General features: G+C 41.4%; 1 protein-coding gene across 3 annotated transcripts in view; it reads right to left on the minus strand.

The window, feature by feature from the left end:
- TMA16 (translation machinery associated 16 homolog) overlaps positions 1–11,266 on the minus strand; it is a 46,754-nt gene extending 35,488 nt beyond the window's left edge. For all 3 annotated transcript variants that reach the window (XM_082838702.1, XM_082838703.1, XM_082838701.1), the window contains exon 1: positions 11,148–11,266. In XM_082838702.1, coding sequence (XP_082694828.1) covers positions 11,148–11,150 — 3 coding nt within the window. In that variant the 5' untranslated portion in view covers positions 11,151–11,266. The remainder of the gene's footprint in view (positions 1–11,147) is intronic.
- Between the last annotated feature and the right edge of the window lie 1,073 nt (positions 11,267–12,339).

A 12,339-nucleotide genomic window follows, 5' to 3' on the forward strand; every position in this document is an offset into this window, starting at 1 on the left:
CCGGGATCCAGGGACAACTTCCCCGGGAGAACGCACACCGCGCTTCAGGCCGGTGTAAAGTCACGCCGGACTTTGCCGCCGCAGGCCCGCCCCGCACTCCGTGCCCCTCCCGCCCCGCCGGCCTGAGTGCGCCAGAGCCCCCGAATCAGCGGCTCCTTTAACCCCGTTCTGTCTGAGCAAAACACAGACGCCCTCCAGAGACCTACACGCAGAGGCGGGGCCAAATCCAAAGCTGAGCCCCGGTGAGCTGTGAGAACAAAGAAGAGAAAGGGAAATCTCTCCCAGCAGCCTCAGGAGCAGCGGATTAAAGCTCCACAATCAACTTGATGTACCTGCATCTGTGGAACACCTGAATAGACAACTAATCATCCCAAATTGAGGAGGTGGACTTTAGGAGCAAGATCTATGATTTTTTTCCCTATTCCCCTTTTTGTGAGTGTGTATGTGTGTGCTTCTGTGTGAGATCTTGTCTGTATAGTCTCGCTTCCACCATTTGTCCTAGGGTTCTATCCGTCCATGGTTTTTTCTTTTAAATTTTTTCTTAATAATCAATTTTAATTTTAATAACGTTATTATACTTTACCTTCATTCTTTCTTTCTTTCCTTCCTTCCTTCCTTCCCTCCCTTAGACAACGAATCATCCCAAATTCAGGAGGTGGTCTCTGACAGCAAGACTTATGATTTTTCCCCCTTTACCTCTTTTAGTGAGGGTGTATGTGTATGCTTCTGTGTAAGACTTTGTCTGTATAGCTTTGCTTCCAACATTTGTCCTAAGGTTCTATCCGTCCCTTTTTTTTCTAAATAATAATTTTTAAATTCAATAACTTTATTATACTTTTATTTTTACTGTATCTTCTTTCTTTCTGTCTTTTTTCCTTCTTTCCCTCCTTCCTTCCTCCCTCCCTCCCTCCATTCTTTCCTTCTTGCCTTCTTTCCTTCTTTGCTTCTTTCTTCCTTCCTTCCTTCCATCCTTTCCTTCTTTCTTTCCTCATACTTCTACTAATTCCCTCTACTTTTTCTCCCTTTTATTCTGAGCCATGTGGATGAAAGGCTCTTGGTGCTCCAGCCAGGAGTCAGGGCTCTGCCTCTGAGGTAGGAGAGCCAACTTCAGGACACTGGTCAACAAGAGACCTCCCAGCTCCACATAATATCAAACGGCGAAAATCTCCCAGAGACCTCCATCTTAACACCAGCACCCAGCTTCACTCAACAACCAGCAAGCCACAGTGCTGGACAACGTATGCCAAACAACTAGCAAAACAGGAACACAACCCCACCCATTAGCAGAGAGGCTGCCTAAAATCATAATAAGGCCACAGACACCCCAAAACACACCACCAGACGTGAACCTGCCCACTAGAGAGACAAGATCCAGCCTCATCCACCACAACACAGGCACTAGTCCCCTCCACCAGGAAGCCTACACAACCCACTGAACCAACCTTAGCCACTGGAGACAGACATCAAAAACAGCGGAAACTACGAACCTGCAGTCTGCAAAAAGGAGACCCCAAACACAGTAAGATAAGCAAAATGAGAAGACAGAAAAACACACAGCAGATGAAGGAGCAAGATAAAAATGCACCAGACCTAACAAATGAAGAGGAAATAGCCAGTCTACCTGAAAAAGAATTCAGAATAATGATAGTAAGGATGATCCGAAATCTTGGAAATAGAATGGACAAAAAGCAAGAAACAGTTAACAAGGACCTAGAAGAAATAAAGATGAAACAAGCAACAACGAACAACACAATAAATGAAATTAAAAGTACTCTAGATGGGATCAATAGCAGAATAACTGAGGCAGAAGAACAGATAAGTGACCTGGAAGATAAAATAGTGGAAATAACTACTGCAGAGCAGAATAAAGAAAAAAGAAAGAAAAGAACTGAGGACAGTCTCAGAGACCTCTGGGACAACATTAAACGCACCAACATTCGAATTATAGGGGTTCCAGAAGAAGAAGAGAAAAAGAAAGGGACGGAGAAAATATTTGAAGACATTATAGTTGAAAACTTCCCTAATATGGGAAAGGAAATAGTTAATCAAGTCCAGGAAGCACAAGGAGTCCCATACAGGATAAATCCAAGGAGAAACAGGCCAAGACACATATTAATCAAACTGTCAAAAATTAAATACAAAGAAAGCATATTAAAAGCAGCAAGGGAAAAACAACAAATAACACATAAGGGAATCCCCATAAGGTTAACAGCTGATCTCTCAGCAGAAACCCTACAAGCCAGAAGGGAGTGGCAGGACATACTGAAAGTGATGAAGGAGAAAAACCTGCAACCAAGATTACTCTACCCAGCAAGGATCTCATTCAGATTTGATGGAGAAATTAAAACCTTTACAGACAAGCAAAAGCTGAGAGAGTTCAGCACCACCAAACCAGCTTTACAACAAATGCTAAAGGATCTTCTCTAGTCAAGAAACACAAGAGAAGGAAAAGATCTATAATAACAAACCCAAAACAATTTAGAAAATGGGAATAGGAACATACATATCGATAATTACCTTAAATGTAAATGGACTAAATGCTCCCACCAAAAGACACAGATTAGCTGAATGGATACAAAAACAAGACCCTTATATATGCCATCTACAAGAGACCCACTTCAGACCTAGAGACACATACAGACTGAAAGTAAGGGGATGGAAAAAGATATTCCATGCAAATGGAAACCAAAAGAAAGCTGGAGTAGCAATTCTCATATCAGACAAAATAGACTTTAAAATAAGGACTATTAAAAGAGACAAAGAAAGACACTACATAATGATCAAGGGATCGATCCAAGAAGAAGATATAACAATTGTAAATATTTATGCACTCAACATAGGAGCACCTCAATACATAAGGCAAATACTAACAGCCATAAAAGGGGAAATCGACAGTAACACATTCATAGTAGGGGATTTAAACACCCCACTTTCACCCATGGACAGATCATCCAAAATGAAAATAAATAAGGAAACACAAGCTTTAAATGATACATTAAACAAGATGGACTTAATTGATATTTATAGGACACTCCATCCAAAACCAACAGAATACACATTTTTCTCAAGTGCTCATGGAACATTCTCCAGGATCGATCATATCTTGGGTCACAAATCAAGCCTTGGTAAATTTAAGAAAATTGAAATTGTATCAAGTATCTTTTCTGACCACAACGCCATGAGACTAGATATCAATTACAGGAAAAGATCTGTAAAAAATACAAACATATGGAGGCTAAACAATACACTACTTAATAATGAAGTGATCACTGAAGAAATCAAAGAGGAAATTAAAAAATACCTAGAAACAAATGACAATGGAGACACAACGACCCAAAACCTATGGAATGCAGCAAAAGCAGTTCTAAGGGGGAAGTTTATAGCAATACAAGCCCACCTTAAGAAGCAGGAAACATCTCGAATAAACAACCTAACCTTGCACCTCAAGCAATTAGAGAAAGAAGAACAAAAAAACCCCAAAGCTAGCAGAAGGAAAGAAATCATAAAAATCAGATCAGAAATAAATGAAAAAGAAATGAAGGAAACAATAGCAAAGATCAATAAAACTAAAAGCTGGTTCTTTGAGAAGATAAACAAAATAGATAAACCACTAGCCAGACTCATCAAGAAAAAAAGGGAGAAGACTCAAATCAATAGAATTAGAAATAAAAAAGGAGAGGTAACAACTGACACTGCAGAAATAAAAGAGATCATGAGAGATTACTACAAGCAACTCTATGCCAATAAAATGGACAATCTGGAAGAAATGGACAAATTCTTAGAAATGCATAGCCTTCCGAGACTGAACCAGGAAGAAATAGAAAATATGAACAGACCAATCACAAGCACTGAAATTGAACCTGTGATTAAAAATCTTCCAACAAACAAAAGCCCAGGACCAGATGGCTTCACAGGCGAATTCTATCAAACATTTAGAGAAGAGCTAACACCTATCCTTCTCAAACTCTTCCAAAATATAGCAGAGGGAGGAACACTCCCAAACTCCTTCTACGAGGCCACCATCACCTTGATACCAAAACCAGACAAGGATGTCACAAAGAAAGAAAACTACAGGCCAATATGACTGATGAACATAGATGCAAAAAATCCTCAACAAAATACTAGCAAACAGAATCCAACAGCACATTAAAAGGATCATACACCATGATCAAGTGGGGTTTATTCCAGGAATGCAAGGATTCTTCAATATACGCAAATCTATCAATGTGATAAACCATATTAACAAATTGAAGGAGAAAAACCATATGATCATCTCAATAGATGCAGAGAAAGCTTTTGACAAAATTCAACACCCATTTATGATAAAAACCCTGCAGAAAGTAGGCATAGAGGGAACTTTCCTCAACATAATAAAGGCCATATATGACAAGCCCACAGCCAACATCATCCTCAATGGTGAAAAACTGAAAGCATTTCCACTAAGATCAGGAACAAGACAAGGTTGCCCACTCTCACCACTCTTATTCAACATAGTTTTGGAAGTTTTAGCCACAGCAATCAGAGAAGAAAAGGAAATAAAAGGAATCCAAATCGCAAAAGAAGAAGTAAAGCTGTCACTGTTTGCAGATGACATGATCCTATACATAGAGAATCCTGAAGATGCTACCAGAAAACTACTAGAGCTAATCAATGAATTTGGTAAAGTGGCAGGATACAAAATTAATGCACAGAAATCTCTGGCATTCCTATATACTAATGATGAAAAATCTGAAAGTGAAATAAAGAAAACACTCCCATTTACCATTGCAACAAAAAGAATAAAAATATCTAGGAATAAACCTACCTAAGGAGACAAAAGACCTGTATGCAGAAAATTATAAGACACTGATGAAAGAAATTAAAGATGATACAAATAGATGGAGAGATATACCATGTTCTTGGATTGGAAGAATCAACATTGAGAAAATGACTCTACTACCCAAAGCAATCTATAGATTCAATGCAATCCCTATCAAACTACCACTGGCATTTTTCACAGAACTAGAACAAAAAATTTTGCAATTTGTATGGAAACACAAAAGACCCCGAATAGCCAAAGCAATCTTGAGAACGAAAAAAGGAACTGGAGGAATCAGGCTCCCTGACTTCAGACTATACTACAAAGCTACAGTTATCAAGACGGTATGGTACTGGCACAAAAACAGAAAGATAGATCAATGGAACAGGATAGAAAGCCCAGAGATAAACCCACGCACATATGGACACCTTATATTTGATAAAAGTGGCAGGAATGTACAGTGGAGAAAGGACAGCCTCTTCAATAAGTGGTGCTGGGAAAACTGGACAGCTACATTTAAAAGTATGAGATTAAATCACTCCCTAACACCATACACAAAAATAAGGTCAAAATGGATTAAAGACCTAAATGTAAGGCCAGAAACTATCAAACTCTTAGAGGAAAACATAGGCAGAACACTCTATGACATAAATCACAGCAAGATCCTTTCTGACCCACCTCCTAGAGTAATGGAAATAAAAACAAAAATAAACAAATGGGACCTAATGAAACTTCAAAGCTTTTGCACAGCAAAGGAAACCATAAACAAGACCAAAAGACAACCCTCAGAATGGGAGAAAATATTTGCAAATGAAGCAACCAACAAAGGATTAATCTCCAAAATTTACAAGCAGCTCATGCAGCTCAATAACAAAAAAACAAACAACCCAATCCAAACATGGGCGGAAGACCTAAACAGGCATTTCTCCAAAGATATACAGAGTGCCAACAAACACATGAAAGAATGCTCAACATCATTAATCATCAGAGAAATGCAAATCAAAACTACAATGAGATATCATCTCACACCAGTCAGAATGGCCATCATCAAAAAATCTAGAAACAATAAATGCTAGAGAGGGTGTGGAGAAAAGGGAACCCTCTTGCACTGCTGGTGGGAATATGAATTGGTTCAGCCACTATGGAGAACAGTATGCAGGTTCCTTAAAAAACTACAAATAGAACTACCATATGACCCAGCAATCCCACTGCTGGGCATATACCCTGAGAAAACCAAAATTCAAAAAGAGTCATGTACCAAAATGTTCATTGCAGCTCTATTTACAATAGCCCGGAGATGGAAACAACCTAAGTGCCCATCATCGGATAAATGGATAAAGAAGATGTGGCACATATATACAATGGAATATTACTCAGCCATAAAAAGAAACGAAATTGAGCTATTTGTAATGAGGTGGATAGACCTAGAGTCTGTCATACAGAGTGAAGTAAGTCAGAAAGAAAAAGCCAAATACCGTATGCTAACACATATATATGGAATTTAAGGGAAAAAAATGTCATGAAGAACCTAGGGGTAAGGCAGGAATAAAGACGCAGACCTCCTAGAGAACGGACTTGAGGTTATGGGGAGGGGGAAGGGTGAGCTGTGACAGGGCGAGAGAGAGTCATGGGCATATACACACTAACAAACGTAGTAAGGTAGCTAGCTAGTGGGAAGCAGCCGCATGGCACAGGGATATTGGCTCAGTGCTTTGTGACAGCCTGGAGGGGTGGGATAGGGAGGGTGGGAGGGAGGGAGACGCAAGAGGGAAGAGATATGGGAACATATGTTTATGTATGACTGATTCACTTTGTTATAAAGCAGAAACTAACACACCATTGTAAAGCAATTACACCCCAATAAAGATGTTAAAAAAAAAAAAGAAAACTGATATTAAAAGTCTCTCTTACATACAATCTTTAGTGATTACTTCAGGAAATTCATTATAAACTAGTCTTTGGATTCATACTTCAGAGTAACAAAGGAAACACACAAGTAGTTTATTCAAACAACACCGCAACAAAGAGGGGTATTTCAGGAGCAATATGCTTTAAATATTCCTGTTAAAATCATAAATAACAAAATGGAACTTTTCCTAAAATAGTATCAAAGCCATCAAAGAATCTAGGCTCAACTAGAAACAAAAGTGTCATTTAGACTGCCCAATTCAACTAGAAACCTAGAAGAATGACCATTTCACCAAACACACTAAAGGTACACAAAGGTATATGAATACTTAAAAAAAAAAAATGTAGAGGAGTAAAGCCATGCCTACAACTGAGAAAGCTTACAGTATATAATACCTTAAACTCCAAATACCCTAAAGCACAAAATAAATTCTAGAATATGATATACTAAGTCACTTAACATCGAAGACATAACAGGAATGTAATGAACTAATTAACAGAACCTGCACCATTTTTTTTGCAGGCACTCTACCCTGAAGAACCCTAGGGCATTTCCTTTGCTTAACAGATAAATTTGATGCCAACGACAAGTGTCAATGACAAATACATAGTTAGAGCATCCAGAAAGCAACTTAACTGTTCTCCACATAAGCCTTGTTAAATCCCATTCAATTTTCAAGGACCATTTCCAGTTCACATATTTGTGAAGACATCCACAAATATGTAACCATTTCACATCTCAGTATCCTTTCTCTCTGGGTAGCGTTTCTCCCATAGCACTTAACATACTGCACTGACCAGTCATTTAATTCCACACGTGTGCTTATCTCCTACATTGCAGCTCCCTGAAGACTACAAACATGTTCTACTGGGTTGAAAATAATAGTTGGAAGGAAAGAAAAGAGAGTGGGATGTTGACCCAAGTGAATATTTTTACTGTATACTGTACATTGAGCTACTATGAGTAAAAAATACTTTAAAAAGTTCTTTAAAATCGTGTGAAATACCTCATATAAAAATAATTTTTAAAGGCTCACAAACAATACTCTCCTTAACATTAAGAAAATATCTTAATAATTCTCTAATGCCGACTTTACCTTTCATGCAAAAATCTAACATCAGGCTCAACTTTATGTTATTCCTGACTTACCCATCGATATCTAGTCAGAATTAACCATTTCTCCCATTCTTCTGCTACCACTCTTAACACCTCTATCTTATACTAATGTTCACTGACCAAAAAAAACAAAAACCCACAAACTTACTGAGCACACACTACCATATATTAAAATAGGCAGTGAGGTTCCAGGATTAAAAACAGACATGGACTTGCTTACAGTCTAGTTATATCCTAACTACGTAATTTACAATCTAGTTATCTCATGAATAACTATATAACTTAGTAAGTGCTGGCCAGAAAATGGCCACCATATAATAGGCGTACCTAACTTTGGGAAATCAGGGAGAGACTCCCCGAGGACTTGAGACCTACTTGGCTTTTTAAGAATAATGTGAGCTGCTGTATATAGGACAATTTGGGCAGAGATACAGTAAGAAGCAAGACTACTGAAGTATTGAGGTCATTAAGAAAAAGATGACAGTTGAGTGGCACAACCAGGGTGACAGTGAAGATGGAGACAAATGGCAAGGTATGAAATGCATTTTGAAGACAGAATGACAGAACTGACTATGGACGGTGAGGGAAAGGGAAGAGTCCAGTATGACTCCCACGTTTGCAACAAAGCAACCAAGTGGTCAGAACTCCCACTGACTAAGACAGGAATTGGCACATGGAGACAGGGGGCATCAAGAACCCACTTTCAGCCACTGGTTTAAGATGCCCTGGAGACTGCTAAGTAGAGATGTAAACTAAGTAAATAAAGTTATGAGTCTGGCACCTAGAAAACAGGTCTGGGCTGAAGATGCAAATTTGGGATAACGTGGGGTTAAAGGAGGTACTTTAAAGCCACAGAGATAAGAGTCTCTTCAGTAGAATAAGAAAAGGGGCTAGGGCTAAGCTCAGATGAACAGATATTTAATAAGCACCTACAATGTAACACGCACCATTATGAAATCAATGAGAAAAAGATTAGTAACCTAAAATAAAAACAGGTCACAAGAAAGAGTATAGATAAATGCCTTTTAGGTTTTGAAAAGATGTGTGCTCTACCTTAAAAGAAATGTAAATTAAAACCTCAATAAACTATAATTTTTAATGTATAAAAAAGATTTTTAAAAATTATTTATTCACACTGCATTAGTGACACTGTGGGTGAGTTAGTACTCTCACTAATAAGCAGGATGTAAATTGGTACAATCTTCTGGAAGGTGATTTGATAGTTCTTTTCAAAATAAAAACTGCACGTCTTTTGATCAAGGAATCCTACTTCTATTAATTTAGTCTACAGACATATTTACACATGTACAAAACAAATAATAATCAATGCAGCAGTGTTTGTAATAGCAAAAGGATGGAAACAGCTTAAGTGTCCATCAGAGACCTGGTGAATAAATTACAGTAAAAGCAAATAGGATGTCAGCTGTTAAAAAAGCAAGAGGTAGATCTATGTGTACTCACGTAGATTGATGTCTAAGATCAGGTAGAAGAAAAAAAGCAAGGGGCATTAGAAGCGTGTCTAGCATACTGCTTCTATAAAAAGAGGGAGGTCAGAGGACATATATACTGGCACATTCATATGAAATATCTGAATGATTATCTAAGAAACTGTGTTCTAACAGTGGTTGTTTCTCAACTGAGCTAGGGAATTAGGTAACACAGTTGGAGGCAGACCTACTTTTTGTTGTAGGTAGAATGCCCTCCCTCCCAAAGATGACCATGCTCTAATTCCCCCACACCCATGAATGTGTTACCACACATGGCAAAAAGGACTGTACAGATGCCATCGAAGATCCTGAGATGGGGAGATTATCCTGGATTATCCACAAGGGCCCAAAATAATTGCAAGGTCTTTATAAGAGGGAGGCAGAAGGATCACTGTCAACAGAAAGAGATGTGCCCTTCTCTTCAGGCAGATTTGAAGATGTTACACTGATGGCTTTGAAGAGAAGGAAGGCCAAGAGCCAACCTCTAGAAACTGGAAAAAGGGACGAGATTCTCCACTAGAGCATCCTGAAGGAAAACAGCCCCACCTACACCTTGATTCTGGCTCAGTAAGGCTCATTTTTGGACTTCTGATCTCCAGGAATATAAGAGAATGAATCTGTGTTGTTTCAAGCCATTAAATTTGTATTAATTTTTCACAGCAGTAAAAGGAAATTAACACACATTTCACGGACAACATTTTACTCTTTTTTTTTTTTAAACCACGTACATGTAACATGATCCCCAAAGCTGGTATACTAGGTAGATTTTCATTAATGTTTTTCTTTAGTTTTACTAACTCTCAGAAACCAGTTTTTACTAGCAGGTAATCGCTTTAATACTTACTACGCTTATAGGCATAAAAACAGAAACAGAGACAAATAAAACAGAATCGGGAGTCCAGACAAGGGAGCCAAGGTTTTCTAGGAAAGCCTAGAAAAGAAAATTATAAACAGCTGGCCACCGCACATACTGATAAATAAAAAGACTTAATTTACACAAACGTATATATAATCTAAAGCAAAAAGACTGTAGACAGACATGAAAAAGAAAAATACAATGAAAAGGAAAAAGAGAAAATGGAAAGTGACAGAGAAAGGGGACTAATGGCACTGAGACCAGAGTATCACAACTCATTACCAGATTATAAACTTTTTTATGCTGTTGTTTTCGTTAGAAACTAATTGAAAAGTGACTATTTACAAAACATGTTCCCATTCAAGAATTATTCTCAACAACAGAAGCAAAAAGGAAAAAAATAGCAGTTTTGTAATATAAACATAAGGAGTAAACATAAAAACAAGCAAGCATAATTTAGATACTGTTTACCTCTGAGTGGCTCCTGGAAATAAAGGTTCAAGGAGAACACAGACGTGTTCTTAAAGTGAAAAACGGATAAACGAGAGTTCCTTATACGGTTTATACTTAAACGTGCTACATAAGCGCTCTTCTGCATCCACTGCATTTTTAATAAAAACCAATTGTCAGTGCGACGGAGGGGATGAGGGGCGTGGAGGCAAGGTCTGGGGCGGGAGTAGGACACTGAGGGGTGGTGAGCGGCCGCGAGGACTGGCGACTACGCCGTCCCCGACGCGCCCCGTCCGCCCCCCGCTCCTACACCGCTGAGGAGCGAGTACACGGAAACCCGCGGATTCCCCGCGGGCTGGGGGCAGCGGCAGGCGCCCTAAGACCCCTGCAGGACCCGGCCCGGAACCCGTGCCTGCACCGCAGCCCGCGCACCGCCCACCGTTCTCCCTCCGCACCCCGCTCCCAGCGGCCCGACGCCGGCCCGCCCTCCCCGCCGCCAACCGGAGCCTTCCAGAAACGGGTGGGACCCACCATGGTGACGTTCTCGCGGCCTGGGACCTCCGGACCCCCGAGTCCACACGGCGAGACCTCAGAGTCGGCGGCGGCAACAGCTCACGAGGCGACTCCGGCCAAATCCACGAGGAGCGGAAGAAGCCGGGCTCACCTGACCGGCAGGGGGAGGGACGAGTGTTCTTCCCTAAAACGTCCCCGGAAACAAGACCTCACCTTTGTGGGCCGTGGCGGACTCTCACGCCCCCGCCGCGCAGACAGGCTCCCCGCGTGCTCGCCGGGCGCCGTGGGCGGGGTGGCGGAGCTCCGGGCTAAGGGTGAACGGGGCGGCGCCGGGCGTGAGGCAGCGACCTGGGCTCGGCGCTCCCGGCGGTGGCGGCCCGGCCCCGCGGGGTCTCGGGCGTCTGCCCGGCGCGCAGCTCCCGGGCCGCGCAGCCCCTTCGGACGTGGCGGCACCGGGCTCCGGCCTCGCGCACGCCGCCCGCTGCCGGTGACGCCCAGGGCCGCCGCGTCCCCCGGGCGCAGGCCTGCCCTCCGCGCCTCCGGGCCGCCTGAGCGAAGTTCCCCCAAGGCTGTTTCCTCACCCGTGAAGCCCCCCTCTGCCCACTCGAGGCTCCTTCCCACCCGGTTTTTCTGTGTTGTTCTCACGATGTGTGAGTCTTCGTTCCATCTGTACTTGGGAGGATTCCGTGGACAATATATTCGTTCAGCAAACACTGAATGATCTCCTACTGTGTGCCAGGCCTTGGGAATACGCCGACGATATTCCTGCCCTAGCTCAGCTCATATTCCAAGGCGACATGTGAAAAAAAAACACCTAATTAATATTGTTTCCAGTACCATACTGTTCTGAAAAACATAAAGCTGAAAGGGTAGGCAGGAAAGCTGTTTCACACGTGCTGGTCTCTGAATCCGCTTTTGAAAGTTAAGAGTTGAGCAGAGACCTACGTTAAAGGCAAAAAATTGAAGGAAAGGTAAGGCAGGCTTTATTCAAGGGGCTCCTCCTTAATCTGTATAAGGATCACCGCAGTGGGGAGAGATACGGGCTCCACTCGGAATATACGGGGACTAGAGGGAATTTATAGCCCAGGAGCAGGGTGGCGGGTAGTGGATGGAAAATTACTAAGAGGAAACATTAGGGGTAACGGGGCATTCTGGCTACACCAACCTAACAGGACTCTCGAAATAGGCAGGCTGGTGTGATCAGACATCA

Source organism: Leucopleurus acutus (genome assembly GCF_964270905.1).
Source record: "Leucopleurus acutus genome assembly, chromosome: 4".
NCBI classification, from domain to species: domain Eukaryota; kingdom Metazoa; phylum Chordata; class Mammalia; order Artiodactyla; family Delphinidae; genus Leucopleurus; species Leucopleurus acutus.